Below are 21,808 nucleotides of genomic sequence, written 5' to 3' on the forward strand. Positions count from 1 at the left end.
ATGCGTGTGTGTGTGTGTGTGTGTGTGTGTGTGTGTGTGTGTGTGTGTGTGTGTGTGTGTGTGTGTACTGTATTTTCGCGTAAAATTGCCAACGAAGCAAAATTCATGGAACTACAATAAAAGACCGAATGTACGAGATGCGTACTACTCTTGATGAGTCCTCCATGCAAGAAAAGTAGACCAGCAACCCTTCTTTGCAGACAAGACCTTGCTTTCTAAAGTAACGATGGTACTCGAAAACACTGATTCATTCCCGAGGATTTTCTCGCGTATAGCGGGAAAAAAAGGTAGCAAAATGTGAAATACCTCGCAAAAAGTAGAAATATGTTTTATCGATCTTTAGATTTCTAATTGTATCAATTTAAAAATAAATGTGTAAAATTAGCTAATCCAAACATTATTCTTAATCTTAAATCGCGATGCAAAAGATATGAGATGTAATATTTCGCGTAAAACATAAATATTAGACAAGATTCCATAAAAATACATCTCAAATCAAATTTTCTGAAAAACAGAGAAGAGAGCAGTTATTTCGTTGCTCCCGACAGGTATGAAAATATATTTCTATCTTATGTATTCATATTTCTACCATATAAGATTTCCTCTATTATTCTTATATCGGTCTCCTCTATATACAAATATATGTATACAGAGAAACCTTATGTTTCAGAAGAACGGGACATTCATATACCACTACACGAAAAAAGTTGCTTTTTTTACGGTAAGAAAGGTTTCTGCACGGTAAGTTATGTAAGGCGATCCCTCTCTATCGTTGGCTATAAAGAGCGTTTTTTCGCGCAAAAACGTTGAACGTGAGGTTTAGAAAGGTTTTAGATAAAAAAGAGTCTTCAGAATCTCGCGTGTACTGTTTTCCTATGTGATACCATCACGATTGAGAGTTACGGTGTCTAATAAAAGTGAGGGAAAGTAAATAGGAAACTTTTCTAACACAGCTTTTCCCGCACAGCGACTTCCTATCTTTTGTTCGATGATTTTCTCGCGATAACTTTGTATTAACGGAGACAAATCGATGAGAGAGGTCAATGAATTATATTATCAAGTGTAATTAACAAAGAAACAAAGTATAATAATTCATCAGACTTTGTTATCTTAACGCAATTATTTTAACCAACGATACGCTCCGTACCAACGATCAATTTCGTTCGATATTGCATCGCTTCGAGTCAAGAAGATCGCTATTTTGTTCATATCAAATTCAAAGCAAGCGTGCGATATATATCGACAGTTTTCGTCCGGCTGTCGTATACATATAATGGAGCGGTAATATGATTGTCGCATCGCGGTTTCGATCTTCTACCTCGGCGCAGTTTAGTTACGGCGGCGGCGGACATATCTAATTTTACCGTCGTTATTACATACCGTCCACCGACCGCACGCTGTTCTTGCCGAGAAATTAATGTCGACCGGCAACCGGCAGCCTTTCCGTGGTCGGCTGATGCCGCGGGTCAATAGTCTCCCCCAACGGCAATCCAAACACTTCAATTAGGAGGCTTGTTGAATCTTCCTCTCCTCTCCCTCTCACTCGTAAACTTTATCGTAAACGCGCCATCACGTTGAAGGAATCTGAGGCGTCTTACCCTAATTCGGCACGATTAGTGCTTAGAAACCAAGTTCTTACACGCGCCATGTACTTAACCGTAATTGAAAAATTGTTTCTTTGTTTTTACAGATCTTGCTATTATACAATCGCGATTAAAATAATAACAAGAGCGTAATTCTGAGACAAAGAACGAATGTTACTTTTGCGTATGTCGTTTAAAGTTCGCTTATGGAAATTTCTGACTGATACTTTTTCAGCATTAAAAAAGATTTAACGCTACCTTTCCGCAGGCATAACATTTAATAAGAAATATGTTAATCAATGGTCACTCAATCCATCGTGTGTGTTTTATATTTATTTCTCTCTTGGACTGTGTTTCTCGATGGATTCGCGTTCGAATCCATCGAGAAACACTGAGAATGGAGAAATTATCTAACAATATGCAATAAATGTGTTACAATCTTTCTATTAACAAATGGAACATCAAATGGAAAAATTTGACATCCGGCATAACATTATAAAATAATAATCATGCAAATAGTTTTTCTCTCGAATGGCTCAATGATATTAACGAATTTAATTTTAACTTCAAAAGAGCAATGAGTACAAAGGGTGTAATCCTATTTTTTCCTATTTTGCCTATTTTGTATGTGCGATAAAAGCCCTTTTCATCTCTTTTCATCCTTTAAAACCCGATATTTTTGACCCAATTTTAATTTTTTACGTCTATATTTCAGGCAAAAGAATTTTTTTATATTCATGGTAACGCGGCATCCCTCCAAGGGATTATCAATTGATGAATTGGTACTTACTGCTCGGTGTCCGCGGGATCGTCGCTGGATGCGCGTAATGCCGTGTACAGGGTGACGATTACAGCTGGCACTGGCCAACCGAGTCCCATCAGCCAATTGACTAATTTGTGCTCGCTGGTGAATGCGCTCACTAGCAGCGTGTGCAGGTAGAAGCCTTCGCAGAGCATCCAGGCGTAGTTTGTTAATAGAAAGTAATGAAGGAACGTGTGCAGGACACGACACGGTATCTGTAAAGCACGAGCCCTCATAAACGTCCCTTTCAAAGCGACTCAAACAAGCCGCGTTCGTTCGCCAAGTCAATCGGAACAATTGTGCTCATATCGAGTTCAAATGCGATATTTCCTAATGATGTTAATAGCCCTCTCACATTTCTTAATGGCTACAAATAAATGTTTACCACTTTTAACGATTCTATGATCATTATACCATGTACCGTTGAAGAATGTTTCACAGTTATCGTTAGTTTAGTGTCGCATGACTATCCTGATTAATTTTACGCTCAAACTTGTTTTACGTAAACATTTATTTGTGTCCGTTTTTATTTTTAAAATTTTTGTAACGGCAATTATATTGTCCATTGATGATTTTTTTAAATTTTTTTATAAATAAATGAATAATAAAGTAATATATGTTCAAAAAAAGAAAACAAATTATTTGTTTTAAGAGTAACAACAGAGAGACGTTATTCTCGTTATCTTAATAAATGTCGTAAGTTTCAATTTTCCCAAATAGATTCTTAGACTCTAGATTCATGTCTATCTTTATACATTTTCCCTCTTCCATATTATATGATATCCCATTATTTTTTTTTTTTTTTTTTAAATACGTACGTCATTATTAAGTAACACATCCGTGTTTGCTACTATAAACCTGTACCAAATCAACCACAAAGCATTGTTGATCGCGAACGAGGTGAATAGGTTCATATGTAGCGTAATCCGCGCGCATCTGAGAGATCTGCGTGCAAAGAAAAAAAAAAAGAGAATGTTTAATCTTACGTCTCCGAAAGCCCAATTTCGTGTTATAGGGTAGCAACAAAGGAACTGAGAATCCATCAAACGCGATTGTGCATATAAGAATAGGATATCGGTCAACCGCTACCTAAGCTAGTTCAATATTATCGAATAGAATCTATTAGTCTACGATTGTCGTATTTTCAACGACAGCAGATACTTGGATAAACAATATCTAAAACTTGCCTATAGTACAATATACACGTATATAGTAATTAATACAAAATTATGCCTCTTAATGTATCTAGAAATATATTAAGAACTCTCTTTTAATATTTTTAGGTAATGTCCTTTGTGTTGCGCACCCATTATAGGATTTTTAAAATATTTTTTCCAATCTTTCAAATATATAAATTTTATTATGGCGAGTATCCTAGTTTTCTTTCAGTGATTAAATTCAAACATATTTCGAAAATTAAATTTCAGAATTCTTGCATTAACGCGCATAGAAACTTTAATATTCTGTCGACGTAACGAAGATAATAACAACGTCAATAAATTTAAAACTTACCGGAAGTACGTGAGAATTCCTAGGGAAAGCAATAGCGCTACCAAAGATATTGCGTATCCCACCTCGTAAATCCCATTTATACTCTGCTGCCACTGTAATCGTATTATCAAAAATTTTAAACTCCTCTCTTGCGTTTTAGATAAGACTGATAACTTTTAGAGTTGCGTCTTAATGCTCATTAATTCTTTTTCCTATTATGCAGATGACGCAAGCCGCGATCCTATTATTTCCGTCGGAAAATTGCGCAGTTTCGGATTGAAGGTCGAAATTACGACATAGTGAAGAGCGAGAACCTGATACCGATCGTTTCTCTGATTAATTATCGTTTCCGCTGCAACTCTTCGCACATGCACTGCCAAAAGAATTGATACTATCGCGTCCACATTTGTCACATAAAATTATCGAAATAAAAAGTATCTCGAATCGTATCTCGTAATATATCGTCGTCATAATCCGGATTGAGCAAGATACCGCTAAAACGTACATCGGGTATAAAATAACATGAAAAATATTTTTCAATTATCCATAAAAAATGTAACATATTGTAAGAATAAGTTTTAAGCGTAACGAGAGATATATCAAATATTCGTTTTTGCAGAATCGTTTTTAAAAAATTTAAATAAAAAGTCGAGAATTTTCCTTAAAAAAACAAAGAAAAAGGATTACATGAAGTAAAAAAATAACGCAACTGACGACGAAACTTGTTTCATACAAAGTATTAAAATAATATAGCGACCCTTTCTTTTATCTCGGAACGGAAGTCTCCGAGGCCTACGAATGCGAAAATTCGTATCCGGTTACAATCACTGTCCGACTGTTACTATCCCGGACTACTTTCGGCTCTCGTTAGAGCGTTCCCGTAGGAATGCCTCGAAATTGATTTTCTTCGAGGAATTTTTTCGGTTGCCGAAAAACAACGTTGATGAACTTCGGAACTCGGTTCGGAAGCAGTCAACGAGAAAAGAGTCACGAGCATCAAAAAAATTCATTCTCATATTTTTCTCATTCACGAATGACGCGGTCGCCCGTCAACGTTTTGTCGCTTTAAAATTCATTCGCTTACAAGATCCTCCGTGTCCCTCGGGTCGCTCTCTTCCCCCCCATTCCATCCATTCCCCCGGCAATCCCCGTACTTCCTTTACGCCGGCACATGCAAATCTTACCACATCTGCAAAGCAAAGTCGGCCAGTAATAAGGCTTTGTAACGTTGTCCTACGTATGACAAATGTCCGCCAGACACGAAGTATTTATGAGACCAACCGAAAACTTGTCTCATTGACTTGCGTCAAGGACAAGTTCGGATCTGAAAAATTGATCGACGCAAGTCAGGCTTGAGTTTCGGGACGAAAAGAAAGGCAAATCCGGATATTGTCCAAAAGCCCGACTGTGTATAATTACGCTTATTCATTGAGCATGTAAAGCAAAATGACGTGGCTCGACGGCTCATCATGAATAGAAATCTATTTTCGTATTTATCAGAACTGCCGCTATGTATGATGTTGAAGAGGCATATCACGGGGAAAGCATTAAGTCCTCTGCTCGCAATGAGGTCGGAAAGCGGCATTATTCTTAACCGCCATCGTACAAACGTCGCGTTACTTATTAACGCTACGCTTGCACGAAAGCTCGCACAAATCCACGCTTTCATGTTCGCTACTTATGAATAAGGTACTGCGGCTTAAATCGCGCGCAAATGCGAAATTCATATTTCATTTTTTCGAAACATGCGAACATGCTGTATGAGATGCCACATTAGCTACGATACTAGCTATCGTATGAATATTACAATTTACAAAACAAAAAGGAATGATCCATGTGTGCGCGAGTGTTGTTTCCTATGTATAAATGTTTACGATTAGATATTGATCGGTGTTTCCCAGCAAAATTTGTCAAAGGATCGTAATTATATACAATTATCATATACACTATATTATCGGAAAATACATTATGTAATATTATTATGCGTATTATGTAACACAGTTATCGCAGTAATAAAATCTCAATCCGGTTATATTTATTTCATGTAAGAAATGGAAAGATCACATTTCAATGTTAAATTTACTTCTCGAGAAGGCCAAAACAAATCAGATATGGCGCCGCGTGTACTTGAAAGTGAAATACGGCAAATTCATTCAGTTTGATTCGAATATTCTGAATGTGAATATCATAATTATGAAAATCAAGTCCATACGGAGCTTAAAAGGGGGGGTTCGCGCATAGGTCACATGTGTCTCACGCCGCGCTACGGTGTGGTCGATGCTAAATAATTCATGAAGTTCGGGAACGTACGCAATCTCCAGATACACTGTCAGCTCTATCTTGAGATTACACGGCACTTGATAGAATAGATAGAAGAGCCGAAGAGCCGCGGGTCTCTCTCACTCTCTCCCAATATCGGATTAACCGCTGGTCCCAGAAATTATATCGTTGCTGCATGCGGGAACATGATAATTTTATCAAACGCGAACAAACGTATAATTGTATCGTATATCCTGGGCTGCCTTCACTCTCTTGACTTTATTATGTATCGATATCGATAGTAGGGATTATCTCACACGCGCTACATTACAGCTTATTGTCATTTGCACAATCCGTTTAATATTAGAAGGCAAGATAAATCCTCAATTTCGCATACCCGTCGTATTGTCAAATTGAAATCAGGCTATCGCTGTTTACCGACTGCGTTGGATTCCGCGTGAACGCGATGAATTCAGTCGGAACGTGACAATATCGCGCGATATCATCGATTCAATTATGAGAGAGAGCTGCGAATTTAATAAAACGATAAGAGTCAATATAATGAAGCAAACAAAAATAAATATTTAAATAAATATATATTCGAGTAAAAAAATATATTTTATTTTAGAAAATATGTATTTTTATTTTGATAGATTTTTTCTAAATTATAGATCAAACCAATTTTCATACGCAATCAAAATCTATCAAAGTTGCAGTTTTGCAGTTTTGCAACAATAGTCGCGAAAAATTATACGCGAGGAATAGCACGACTACATGTACTCACATGCGAACATTGCGTAATATCTCCATTTCGTAACAATGAAACTTGATCTTATATTAAGATTATGCAAGACCTTCGTGTTTTACAGCTTTTATCCCACTCCTTGAAAATCCTTGAAAGATGTGATTAATTCAGACGCGAATATTTCAGAAGGATACTTCTAGAAGTGAATCTAGAGTCTAGTTCAGTTTAAACTTCGTGTCTAAAATAATCGTGTCTTTTGGAACTTAAGGATCGCATATCGTCAAACGTAATTAAAGCATGTAAGTAAATGGAATGTTTTGTGTATACGTCTCTTGTATTTATGATGGTGCAAATTTTTCGCGGTGTTTTTAAATAGCATTATAATATATCTAGAATGTGCGCGCATTCAAAATAAGACATTTAAATTGCATAAAGATTAATTAAAAAATAGTAGCATAAAAATATCAGGATTATAATGATACAAGTTGTGAAAGCAACAAAGATGAAACGTTAGTGTCAAATAGAATTTGCGCGTTTAAAGTCATATACACGTATGTATATCGATCTATTAATTTTCTAATTCTAGCTCAGATAACATTGAATTTGATTCTTCGAATACTCTTGTATTTTTAACTTATCACTTACACTTTGTAGATCGTGAATCGTTAGAAATTAACAATTGAGATTTCAGTTTCCCGTGTATCATATCTCTCGAACTTTATTTATTATTTACAAGTCTAAGACTTTGAAATCTGATTCTATACTCATACATATAATGTTAGCGGAATATCCGTGCAAGAAAAAAATGAATGAAATGTTGTATATTGTTGTATCGTGTAATCAATCGATATTAAATTTGAATAAAATTATTCGCATTACAATTGTCAATCTTTGAATTGTCAAAATATACAATTGACAGTCCCTCACAGTACGAAGCGCATCAATCAGCATCGCGGAAAAGAGATAATGAAATTCGATTCGATTTTACATGCCTTTTTAAAGGGTACGGGAGAACATGCTTTTAAAATAATTGTCAAACAAAAGTGATTCCGATGCGGATGATGAAAATTTTATTTCTATTTACATATATAATATTTTTGCGGGACGCAAAATTGCTTCTCGATAGAAAATTACTACTTGATGCAATTTAAGTGCATTTATTTGCATAAGCTGTGTTTTCTGTTTTCGCAATAATATTTATTTCGGAATCGAGATGTTGCTAATGTTAGAAATACATGTGGATGTAAACGTTCATTGTGTATGCGAAGGTGTGAATACAAAGGCTTTTGTCATAACGTACAAAGAATCGATTTCATTTGAAAATGCAACGCAGTGCGTATGTACACAACAGCTCATTCACGTCAGACATGTGTGAATATTAAAAAGTCCGGGATACCGCTATCTCCGTAAAAAGGCGAAGTATGTATTATTTCGTAATTTGAAAAAAAAAAAAAAGAAAAAGGAGAAATTAGATAAAAGAGCAGAGTACGAAGGTAACTCGGTTACGACGGCGTATCATTAACGGAGTTTAATGAATCCTTTCGTTTTGACCTCGCGCTTTCCGTAGACAAAACGGAAGAATTAAGCCAACAGGAAGATACTGCATGAAGTAGAAATTACTCGGTTAAATTACCGTCAAGAGTATGTGTATGCATGTGGAGAGACAGTACATGCAAAAATATATATTTCCTTTCTTTCTTTCGAGCTTTTCTTCGGTCTCGTTTCTCTGGACCCAAAAAATAAGCGCGCGCCTTATCGTCATATAAAATAGGAGACCGCAGCGCAGTATTTTCCACCGTTTCATATTTTCTGCGTCAAGCTCTCTCGCGCGTTATACTACGAATGACCACGATCGAGCGAACTGATGGGGGAGCAATCGCGTCTAATTAAGGAAAGGGGAAACTCGGTAATTTCTAAACTAATCTTGAATGTTCACGTGACGATGAAAGGAACGTAAGACGCTTGTTAATGCTTTTGACCTGAAAAATTGGTCTTCCAAGATTGGGAAACTGGAATAAAATGGAAAAATTATACAGATTATTAAATATTCAAATCATATATCTTTCCGAGCCGCATTTTTGACGCAATTTTCTCGTGCTGTTATAACTGTTTCTGTCGATTGTATTTTGCTCGATTATTGATTTATTAATTTTATTAGAGAATTATTTCTAATATCTGTTTTACACAAAACACCTAAAATTTATCATCCGAATTGTATAATAAACTATTCGTACATTTCAAACTTTTTACACATTTTTCTCGCAAAATTCAAATCGCGTTACTCGATATGTCCCAGACTCGTATCTCATCTCATACCGTGACAATGAAGCTTCGCTGTAAGAATTCGACTTAGAAAGGGTTTCCTGCTGTTGGCCTCGGCGCTGGAAATTTCATCGACCGACGTCTCGACGAAAAATAAAGGCGCAAACATCGACATTGATGTCAATGCGCGTTAGAAGTGAATGTCGACGCGGCGTTGATGGGTATGTCAGGAAAGCGGCTTTAACGTGCCTTAATAGTTCCGTGCCTGTGTATCAAAATGAAGCCGGTCCTAATGAATAGCACGTTGCATGAGAAGGATGTTGACACGCGGATGTGACGTTACGTAAAAGCGGCTTCTCACAAGCGCTTCATCACATTATCGCACTGTCTCGCGCGCGTTAGAAGCTTGCTGTTTTCCGACCCTTCAATCCCGGATTTAATGAGCGGTGTCAAAAAATCTCAACTAAATCCCTTTATCTCCGGTCGGTCGGGCGGTCGAGAGAAAAAGAGAAAAGTCGCAAAAATGTCGGCGCGTTTCGGCAATACCGCATAGCCCAGTGAAATTAGACGAAAAAATATCAAATCTGCGGAAAAATTCGCACCCAGCTAAATTTTTGCACGGACCTTTATTTCGTCGTTATAAATAATATGTGAAAAGTTCCCATCGATATGACCCCTACTAAAAATTTTACAGAGGGTCAAAGGTAAAAAAAAAACAGTTTTTCGCGAATATCTCTTTATCCACTAGTCCACTAGGCAAAAATAATTATTACAAAATTTGTAGCTTATAAATCCTAATTTCCCTAGACTAGCATGCAAGAGACATTAGACATTGTAAAGTAGAGGGATCCGGCTTTTTTTGAGGGAGGGGGGGGGGGGGGAGGGAGAGAGAGAGAGAACCTAGGAAATTTAGCTTCGTAATTTCACGCTTGTCTCTCTTTTTTCAATTTTGCGCGTTCTCTTTTTACTAATGTTTCCGGCGCGTCATAAATCCGATCCATCGAGCCGCGATATATGCAGAGCGACGACAGAGAAATCAATTCTTCGGATATGAAGGAAAAAAAAACAACTTTCTTTCTTGCGCTCTATATCGGCGCAATATTGGTATTATCATTCGAGATTGGCCCAGAAGTATCGGGGATGCCCTCAAGCGAGTAATGTATAGCGTTTGCCGCGGAGATAGATTGCAAGTCGCGATCGCGTGATCGCTGAAATTGTTCCCTCCCTACGATGCAAAATAAGTAATAGGACATTCCCTGTCGTATGCACACGGGGGATGCGCGTGTCTTTCGAATATTTCAACAAACGCGTCCCGCTCAAACGATATTAGCTCCCGAGAGAATATACCGCGAGTCTCGCGTATGCTGATCGTGTGCCTTCGGATGGAATAATGCGGAATCGAACCCGTGTCAGGACGACGACGTGTCACGCACGAGACTTTGAGAGGACGTATGTAACTGGGACTCGCGTATGTCGCGGACTTACATGTTATTTCCCAGACAGATAAACTACACGCGTCGTTCTTAAGCGTTGGAATTTGTCATCAAAAACCTTAAATATCGATCTTTTTCATTGCCGATTGCGCCGAATGTTCCTCGATATAGTTTGTCCCTTTGACGCCAAATCTTTGATGATCGATTTAATTTATTTATGCGATCGGAAAGAGAGGTTGATACCTTTAGAAATTACTCACACTCAGATCCTGTAGATTCACGCAAGTCGTGTAATTGCTCCATATTTGATTGGACTGGGGATGCCGAAACCACGTACCGTTCAGTTCGCAATACTTGTGTGCCATGACTGCAACAAAGATTACAAAAATTTTTCATTAAATTCATTTAACACGTGATGATGTCGAAAGATTGGAATCATATTTATTGATTTGATTATATATTGTACGTTAATATTGTACTATTCCTAGCCGATCGTGTCGTAGTGTACGCTATGTAAAAAAAGAAGAAAGCTCGAAAGTACGTGCCTTAGAGAGAAAAGTTCACGTCAGTTTTATATCGCTTTGATGTAATGTATTCGCTTTGATGCTTAACAGAGATAAGAAACGTAAAAATATTTTCTGACACCGACTGCATAATCATTCAACAAAGTTAAGTCCGTTTCTTGTCGAAGCTCGTTCAAACTTCCGTCCGTCCTGGCGAAACAACAAGATAATTTAAAATTTCCCGATGAAAGATACTTGTAGAAAACTGCGCCGGCGGCGTCGCCTGAAGAACCGAGAGTTGGCACCCACTCCATCCCTATTAGGCGGTAAGGGGGAAGGGAGGATATTATTCCTCCCCGCAGATCCGCAGTTTAATAATTCGCAGATAAAACTATAAATGCAAATTGAACTTTAACGGCCCCGCATCTACGAAACGCCGCTCGATTAAACTTATCTTTGGAAAGAATAAACTTGGACTCGCGTCAACCATTTAATGCTTCGCGCTCTTTTCCCATCTTAATTAGCCGATGAGATCCGATGTAAATATTCGGCGTGTACGAGAGTAACTGACGGGTTAGTCTGTGAATTTATGTTTTTGTTCGTCAAGCGTGATCTCTCCGAGTTTTACATAGTTTTGCGGGTATTAGAATAACGCCGTGCCGATCAGTCGTGCCGAGTAGAGAGAGGGGAGGGGGGGCACACACAGTCTATCTTAATCTAATTGATTCCAATAAAAACACAGAAATTAGAAAAAAATAATAAAATTAAAGAAAAAAGATATCTAGAAACGCATATCTGTGATGTATTTTCAAAGCAAAAAAAAAAAGAGTTATCCTTTCTCCTTCTGAAGGAAAGCAAAAAAAAAAGTAACGTATCATTGTACGAGTGCTTCGATAATTTTATCCAGTTTCGTTGCATCCATAATGTTACAAATATAATACGATTTTGATCTACTTCTATGTACTATGTACCTACTTATTTGCGCGCTCGTGGATAATGTTTATCAATGCGTTCCCTCCGTTAGAGTATGTAAAGCGCTTCAAAGTCGCAGTACAAACTAACGACCGTGTCGGCAAGCGTGGTGTGGCGATTAAACGCCATTCATCGTAAAGATAGTTTCTGGGGAAAGGCACATTTACGAAGACGCGACTATGCGAGAAACGACACGGTCGCACGCAAGAGAATGAGCGATGTGCGTGGTCTCGGAGTTATATTACCGGGGCGCGTAATTCGTCGTAAATGGCACGGAGAGAGAAATAACGTCTCTCTTGCATACGAATACGCGTTACGTGGGTGAATAATACGGCAATAAGTTGTGTTGCAATGACAATGTAACGGGGAATATTAGAATACGCGCGAGTCGCGCTGTAATTTCGCCCGGGTTTTTGGTCCGAAACTTCCTTCTACACATGTTCTCGAAATGGCAACAGTTTAGAGTGTGCTACCGCGCGCCTTGGAGGAGGAAATCAATTTTCTCCTCTCTCGAAACATGTCCGAACTACGTGATCGCATCGTGCGAAAGCAATTTGAATCATTAAAAAGCGCGCACACGATTACTGCAATTATCATTCATTTCGTAGTTTTAAACCCGCGCCCCTTTTTTTCTTCCACCGTTCCGACATTCTAGGGTATCATCGAAAATATCACCGCGAATGTTCCATGGAAGGGAACGTATCGATTTGCAGCGACCTATTAACCGGTCGCACAATGCTGTAGTCTTACTAAAAAAAAAAAAAAAAACTTGCAAAGATCATTACAAAGGTCGATGAGTTAAAATTTTTAAAATATCAGACGTAAGAGTCGCGCTAAATATATTCTTGGAACATTTTTTATCAGTAGCATCCAATAGCATCTATAACGCGTTATTCATATTTCTAGGGAACAATTTAAAACCTTTCCGATTTAAACTTCATTATCTGCTGATTACATATTAGACTATTAGACAATGGAACTTTAAATATTTTGGTTTGTTTCTTGTCGGGATTATAGTGTTAGAGGTACGATCGATGATTTTAACGTAAATGTTTGATCCCAAAGCAGGAATTATACTATAATAGTAACACCACTGTAATTTTAGATATATATTTAGCATTCTTTTTATATTTTATTAAATTGCCGAATGAAAATTTACCAAACCGCAAGAGCTTTAATAAAAACAAAAAAAGGGTACGTTTCCTAATCGATTGAAAATTGTAAAATTGCAAAAAATCATCGGAATTGCACGCAATTTTCCATACTACCAACCGTATAATCGTTAAACTTGAAAATTCAAAGTAACAGTTTTGAACGGCATTGATCAGTATTGAACAATCATCAGTGACAGATTTTAATGGCTTCGGATGATTTGGTCCTATCGGACGGATAATTTTTGAGTTTGGTCGAGTGAAAAAACGCGCTTAGTTCGCATTTATTTCGAAAGAAAGAAAAAAAGAGAGTGCAAGGAGAGAAAATTACGCGTGGAACGATTATTTGCTCGCTCGTTTGGTCGCTCATTATTTCGTGATGAGAGTCGATCGATCGCGCGAGTTGGCAGACTCGCCTACAAACCCGTCGGATGTTCGCCGAGCGTGAGGTATCGATGTCCGCCCTTAATTCGTCCATCACCCCTTTCTTGCATCTTCCCTTCCGACAGGCGTCGTCATTACATCACATTTATCTTCCTCCCCGTGTCCGGATGGAGAACTAGATGCTCCACCCAGACTTTAAAAAGAGGTATATGTATACGTATATATATGTATACATATATGTAGATATATGTATATACGAGCAAACACGCGCGCGTATACGAGAATCGGGTCGGGCCGCATATACAAGCAGTGGCCTTTTAACGCAAAACTCTTGCCGTGCAGGGTGACACGGCGAGATTTATTCGCGAAATTAAAATGGCGAAACGCTCGTTAGAAAAAGAATACCCGACGTTTAATTCCCAAATAATAGATGCAACGCATCTGCACGAGTACCGATTTCAAAAAAAAAAAAAAAAAAAAAAAAAAAAAAAAAAAAAAAAAGAAAAAAGTATTCTCGATGCAGTGGAAGAGCACGTAGTGCTTCGAGTGTAATAAGGAGATAACAAAACGCTATTAGAGACCGTTGTTTTCTGAAATACAACCTAATTGGAAGATAACTTTTCACTAGGAATCCATCTGTGTATACATCTGCCCACGCGCATGTATACCCTATTTTGCACCTCGAAATCAGCATACCTCATTCTGCTTCTGACCCATTCTAGACGGCACGGTCATTAATGTTGTGAAGTGTTTAATTAATGAGATTAACAATTAACGAGAGAATGAATGAAATATGGTTCTCTTTCCGGGAACCAGTAACGGATTAATTCTGTCGGATTAACAAGTAAAACGACGAGACGTATGTGCGATTTCATCAAGATACCTCCAAGATTTTCTTTTTATCGTAAAATATGAAATATGAAAGAGGTATCCTCCGATCTTTCTCAGATTCTTCTAAAATATCCTTTAATAATAATTATAAGATTCGCCAATGATACATTTGTATTTCACACGGGATGTTATTTTTAGACGGTTCTTATCTCCTGGTATATTATTTGAAAAATCGTTGGTCATCTTTAAATCAATAAAGTAACACGAAATCCTTGCTTGCGTAACGCAAAAAGAAATATTCAGCTCGCAAAACTAATGCATCACCTCGAAAAATTAAATGAAAATGAGTTTTGAGCGTCAAACTATCTACGAACTAACAATACGAAATTGTGATAAAATTCGAAAAATGTAAATTGCTTCTTACATATTTGTTATTTGCAGTATGTGGATAATACAAATATAAATCTATATAATTTAATTACCGGAAGGTCTTCCGTTACACGTCATTTATGCGATAAATTATATTGCAAGGAATTCGCGTCTCTCTCGCATGTACATAATTCTCTCAACTCTATTATTTATTAATATTATATTTCCTTGTTGGAAATATAAAATAATTCGAGAATTGTGTATATGTATAATACTTATATACAGTCAAGCATATGTGTGTAATAATATCACTCTCTATACATACATATACTATTACATAGAGATACATAGAGACATATATGCATATAAAATAAACTGGCTTGAATATTGTCTACACATACTTCACTTGAGAAATTACTTTTTAGCGCATTTATGACTTCCCGTCTCAACTGACAACTTATCAGGGTGGTGGTTGAAGGTGATGAATGTCAGTGGATTCTCTATAGCCCCAAACTAATACCACGAGTTCCCATAGATCATAGAGATGACAAACCAAATGCAATTAAATGCGTCTGTTGTAAAACCTCTTCTTTTTCTTTTTTGAGTTATCAAAAGCTTTCTTTTCAATAATGTTTGTAAAACGTTGATAAATAATTTTTGATAAAACGTTTATGATTAAATAACGAAAAATTCAAGTTTGTTGTAGTGCGTCGGAGATTAAATTAAATTAGCCTTTAAATTCACGCACAAAAATACAAAAATATTTGAGAATTTTCAACAGTGCATGTGTCTAATTTTATATTATCTAAAAAAATTAAATAATCTAAATAATAATGTTTAATATTTAGTTATAGGTTTGAGAGATTATGTTTTAGATCATTTTATATGTACATATGGCTAACGATAAGATAAATACAAAGAGACTGGAGATGAAGACAAATTGCCCAGACGTTATCGATAGAAAATGTTGAGAAATAGTCGTATAGATTAGAAAATAAAATAAAACGATTAAAAAATTAATTTTTTTATAACTTCTTGAACTATTATCTCGTCTCAGTATTGTAGAACGTATTCTTATTTTAATTTTAAGTTCCACATTTCACATTTCACTACTTTGAACTCTTGTTCTTTGATCTCGTTTTAAATGAAATCTTTTTCCGGTTCTATGAGAATATCCGTTAAATTAACGTAACTAAACTCTTCACTGATCTCGTTGCAGCGACTGGTGATGCGTTTCGCGAGAGTATTAACAGAAACGGGATACTATGGATTGTCGAAGAGAGTAGAGATTGTATCGGAGTAGAGATTGTATTTTTTTCCCGCGAAAAGGCATCTCTCCCCCCGTTCAGGATCGCGCAATCAGGCAACCATTTGTGCACAGTCAAAAAAGAATAATTGTACATATTGTTCGTAGAATGACCGGAATAAGGTAAAAAAACTCGTCTGTCAGAGTGATCGGTTCGTTCGTTCGTAAAATTTATCCGATGTACGTATGAACAACGAGAAAGCAATGCAAGAGATCGTATCTTGAATATCTTGGATACAGAGTACTCAACATGAGTCGAGAAGTCTCGTGGAACTTTATTAATATCGTCGGAGTGTTCGCGAAAGTTTCAATCAGCTTCGCCGATAACCGATACGTACATCGCGTTGCGGCGCGTTGAAGGATCGATAGCGCACTTGAGCGATTTCAAGCGTGCGAGTATATCAATTTGCAGCATCCGTTGAGAGGGCCAAGTATTTAGCTTCGAATCTGACAGATCACACGAATCAGGAAGGAAGAGATAAATTAGGAATTTGCAATTAATTCTCTCAGCAAAAGACATGATACGTTGTGTACAAATATTTTTGTCGTCAAACTCGCATCATCAAAAGTTTTTTCGCTGGGAATTTCATTTCGGAGATGCATACTTTCGCAAGAAACTTCTAAGGTATTCCGAATAAAAACAAATGTAGTAAATCGTTGTCCGAATTGCTTTCGCGCATGTTCGCACCGAATTCAAATTTACACTTGATATTGAATGCTTATCGAACGCTTTTTCGCCGCTTCTTATTAAGAATCGAGTCGAATTTAGAATGCTGCATTCGTTTCAACGAGATTACGTTTTAGCGCGGAGCTAATCGATATTCGTTGCTCTTGATTTTTCCCAACATTAACCTATCCATGTGGAGACTGTCGTAAAGTTTATGCTCGCCCATATTTGACATTATCCAAATCGCAAAAATTTAAATAAAAGAATCCACGGGCATTTGCGTATTACAATAATTAAACTATGACATAGATATTTTAATGTAACATATAAATCATACATACATTAAAGCAAAATCGGATGTTATTCCCCCCTTTCTTTATCCTTCTCATACACATTCACGAAATAATAACGAGATATTACAATACGGAAGAGGAGCGTTCATTTTTTCAGTATAGTCTTGTGTTTGTCAAACACATTAGTGTACGTAAATATGCGCTTTCTGGCGATCATGTTGCTGGCTTTTATTTCTTTTTTCTTTTACTATCTTTGTCTTTCTCACTTTTCTAATAGAAAAAATATTTTATTTATTTGCAGCTGTGTGATTTTATACTCTTTATAAAATACTAAAGATCTTTTCTCTCCCGTGCATAAAGACAGAGAATGAAAAGGAGAGAGACAGAGGAAAAGAGGGGGGGGGGAGAGAGAGAGAGAGAGAGAGAATTATATATATATATATATATATATATATGAGAAAAGAATTAAATATATTGCGATATATGTACTTGTAATACCTAAGGGTAGAAAACACGTCTATATGCGAGAATCCGAGCAATCAGATTTTTTCTTTTCGATAGCCTGAAACTTTTTAGCTCGATGTAACGCGATCCATTAAGCACTCCGAAGTAGAGAAGCAGGATATATCAAAGAGGTTCCACTTTACCATATCATTTCTTCTCTTCTAGTACATACGTATATAGAGAAAAAGAGGAATGCAAGACATTGACTGTAAGATTACGAGCTACATAATCGTGTCAGTTTTATTTCCTTATCGCTTCGAGAAAGTGAAGTCAATAAAAGAGAAACTTAAAGGAAAAATTTAATATATTGTACATAATCTTTGTTAATTTACTCAATCTTTTCAAATAGCACAAATGATTTCACTTCTGTCTTATAACCTTTCAAAGCTCATGAATCTATACGACAAGTTTTGTACGCAATTTTTATATACGCTTTTTAATATTACTAACGTCAAAAATGTGATAAATTTACATGGTTGATAAAGCGTAAATGGCTATTTTGATACGCGTACTTAAAAAAAAAAACTTATTCATAAATCAACTTTTTATCGGTATGAACTTCATGGATTTTTTTTTCCACGGAAGTGACTTTGTCGTTTTATATTTGACTTTAAGAAAAAGCTTTATCATCGGTTTAGCTTATATCACTAATAGCTACTGTGTGCATTGTATCTATCATAATCTATTTGTTCCTAAATTTGCATATTAATATTGCATATTCATGTTGTTATTTTGTTTCATGATTTGTTATCCAGAAGATTTGGGTTGTAGAGACTAGAATAATATTATGATAAATTAGGATGCAGTAATATACTCGCCCAATATCTCCGAACAAGTTCGGGACCAATAATACACTTTCTTAATAATATACATATCTGTACGAAATTTTTTAACAAAGAGAAAATAACGAAATATTAAACGAAATACAATACAAATACACTTTAATATAAATCGATGTCAGATACACGGTATCCGGTGTAATTGACGTTATACAAAGTAGCAGAGATGTAAGCAGAGACTTTCTTTGACCCCATTTCACGTTTATCGATCGCAAGTGTGCGATCTCGCAACGACGAACGGTAGTAGTTTTGACGGATAACAAAAACGCTTTCGTTTATGCTCGGTCTCTGTAACGTGATGCATGCAAAGACTGACCCCATAAATCATATTCGATTCGCGGTCGTAACCATGTAATCATCATTATGATCGACACGTGAAAAATGCTTTTGCAGTACACTCAGTCTTCGTGAAAACAAACAAGAGGCGGATAGAAAGGACAAAGGGTTCTTTTATGTTGTATGATTTATGGCAGCAATGTTTGTGTGTTAAAAAACCTACAGAAATCCGAATCAAATAATCAAAATAGACTCCGAACAAAGATATAAAGATTACAATTCTTTCAAAATACGAAATTATAAATGGAGTTTCCGATAGTTTGGTATAGCAGTCTACTGTCATGAGATCAGCAGTATTTACATTTCTTTTCCCGAAGCACTCAACCGTCTTACGCGCCCCGATCAACGAGCAATCTCCGACAACAGCTGATCAGAGCATTGTACTTACAAGACAATCTAGCGAAAATTCTGATTTTGATGTAACTGAAAATTTCTAAATTTATCTATTTACCCCATCCCTTCCCCTCCTGCTCCACCCTCTCTTCCTACACATGTGTGTTCATCAAAATCAGAATTTTCCTTGAATTTTCCAGAAGTTTCCTTGTTCATTGTTTCCAAAGTGATCAATATCGATTTGTCTTAACATCTCGTTCTTGGAATCAGTCTGCTGTCGACTTTTCATTCGTTTCACACATATCTCGCTTCTATTTAAGGTTCTCTAGGCATATTATATCTACTGCATAATTCAGTGCAATATTGGGTAAAATTAAAGAGTGACTCTTTTCAAGACATATCTTTATCTTGCGTCACAATTTGAAAAATCTTCTTCGGAGAGCTAAGGAGCTGGTCACAGATCGGTTTGTTCGTGAGAGAAACAGTCCAGCTCGTTCGGAAGGAATCAATCAATCAAATAAACAAAATCCTCTAGTACAGACTTGTGCACCGTACTCTGGTGCGTGGATCATCATTTTTATTTGTTTCTGCAATTCCGCGAGTTGATTTGCATTTATAGTATGCATCATACATCGCAATATTCCTCGAATACCTCGGGGAACACAATGGCAAGACGCAATAGCAAGTTTTCATAACGCCACGCTATTCCAGCTCCGTGTATGCGACAACAAAGCCGATTAATTATATTTCACTGAATTAACATACACGGTATGCGGAAGATTGCATCGCCATCGTATCCTGTAGAATATGCGACCAGTGTGCGTTTCGGCCCGACATCTCCGTTCAATTCAGCGAACATGACGCGATTATCACCACCTTCGACGCCATCGATCAAGAGCTAAAAGCAGTCGCGTATCGGGATAACAAGATCGATGAGACGACACAATGATGTCTCGAAAACACATTCGCACTGTCATGTTTCTTAATAGCATCCATACAAAAGAAAATTACATGTCGCGTAGATGACGTGAATTTTATAAATATATATACTTGACAACATTCTTCTATAATATTATAACCAATTCGATATTATAGCAAAATCTGTTTTGTTGACAGAATAGAATTTTTTTCTTTTGTTTAATAAAATTAGTAAACATATAACTAAAATTAATTATATATTTAAGTAATCTTTTCACTGTCCATATAGTAATCAACGAACTTTGTTATGCTAGCATAAAATATGATGTGGCAGCAAACTTTTTTTCCGTGTATACAAAGGCTGTCCATAAAGAAATCGAACTTTAAAAAAGCGCCCGAATGCGATGACATGGGGCCATCTGCCTTGTGGCACTGTGTAGCGACATTCTCACACCAATCGCCACGAACGACGAACACAACCTCATTCAAATCACCATAAAAAGTAAACTAAAAACGATAGCGTCATGCTCGTAATGCGAGAAAGTTGCTAAAGAATCCAACTACAAAGTACCACAAGGCAGATGGTCTCACTTCACCCCATGCGGACTTAAGGTTACTCAATCTGTGATCCGCGATGAGAGATTGCCGGCTGTATTTCTATTGATGTGGTTGCAATGTTCGGCTAATATTGTTTTTAATGATCTAGTTGTTTACTTCCGACATATAACGCGTTGCAATCTTTGCATGAACTCTTACATATCACATTGATGCGCTTTAACATATCACGTGAGTGTTTACAATTACACAAAATTAATGCACCAAATTATCCAAATATTAAGTTTTATATATAATATTGTAACAGTTGCTGATGATAGTTCAAGATCAAAGACCGGACCTACAAAATTGAACTGTCAATAAAGATAAACTAAAAAGAAAGAATTTGCACTTCATTTACCGCGCCTGGCTCTCACATAGCCCGATTCCTTCTATTGATATTATACATTACAGCTTTCAATTCAATTTGATGTAAATAGATATTTAGAAAAATATTAAAAGATTGTACTTGTGATGTGTCGGAGATTATCAGTTTTTAAGTTTAATTTACCGCATAAGAATATTTCACATTAGGTACATCTCACATAGAGGAACTGGGTTACTTATTTTATCCTCATTTGATGAAAGATTTGGGCTTGTCACCAGCTGCACCTGATTTGGAGGATTACACAATAATAAATTCCTTAACGCAGATGTGGACAGATTTTGCTAAAACAGGGTATCACGGAGACTTGGCATTTCTTACGAATATTTCTTGTAATGTCATACAGTCGCATACTAATAATTAATCACCTATTTATTTCAGAAATCCAACACCTGCTAATAAAGATTTGACTTCAGCTAATTATAAATGGACACCATTAAAAAATAAAAATGCATATGATTATTTAAACATTAATATTAAATCTCAAATGGAGATTCTTTGTAAAGAAAAGCAACGATGGGATTGGAAGATTAGACATAAATTATAATAATATTATAATATTAAATACGCGCGCGTTAAAATTTTTTTAAAGTACATTTTGTCGTCAATTAAATATAAATATATAAATGTATATATTGTTTCTAAATCTTCTGTATTTATAAAATTTACTCATAAGTAATGAATGCAATCGCTCGATTTGTGTTTCATTACTTATACATGTATTGTCGAGTGCAACAACACTAAGAAAAAGAATAAATGTATTTTTGATCAAAAGTGTTTTACAATTTTTTGCCAAGGACACATCATATCATACATGTAAAAAGTATATTCTTTAAAAATAAAATTCT

General features: G+C 36.3%; 1 protein-coding gene and 1 long non-coding RNA gene across 13 annotated transcripts in view; one reads left to right on the forward strand and one right to left on the reverse strand.

Annotated features, from left to right (window-relative positions):
* The window catches only part of LOC115241944 (calcitonin receptor-like), a 75,208-nt gene that overhangs the window by 6,183 nt on the left and 47,217 nt on the right, over positions 1-21,808 (reverse strand). For all 11 annotated transcript variants that reach the window (XR_003884984.1, XR_003884983.1, XM_029817924.1 and 8 more), the window contains 4 exons: positions 10,836-10,942; positions 3,898-3,989; positions 3,204-3,330; positions 2,374-2,600 (listed from right to left, as the gene is read on the reverse strand). Coding sequence is in view for 9 of the 11 variants with exons in the window: in XM_029817924.1 (XP_029673784.1) it covers positions 2,374-2,600; positions 3,204-3,330; positions 3,898-3,989; positions 10,836-10,942 (553 nt within the window). In the remaining 2 variants the exon portion in view is untranslated. The remainder of the gene's footprint in view (positions 1-2,373; positions 2,601-3,203; positions 3,331-3,897; positions 3,990-10,835; positions 10,943-21,808) is intronic.
* On the forward strand, positions 7,068-21,734 carry LOC115241948. 2 transcript variants are annotated; one of them, XR_003884986.1, is made up of 3 exons: positions 7,068-7,179; positions 21,110-21,254; positions 21,342-21,734. It is a non-coding gene; the product is annotated as an uncharacterized LOC115241948 (long non-coding RNA). The 2 variants fall into 2 exon arrangements; XR_003884985.1 differs by lacking the exon at positions 7,068-7,179 and having other exon boundaries at positions 20,738-21,254.

This window comes from Formica exsecta, unplaced genomic scaffold (assembly GCF_003651465.1).
Source record: "Formica exsecta isolate Colony F162 unplaced genomic scaffold, ASM365146v1 scaffold543, whole genome shotgun sequence".
NCBI lineage: Eukaryota > Metazoa > Arthropoda > Insecta > Hymenoptera > Formicidae > Formica > Formica exsecta.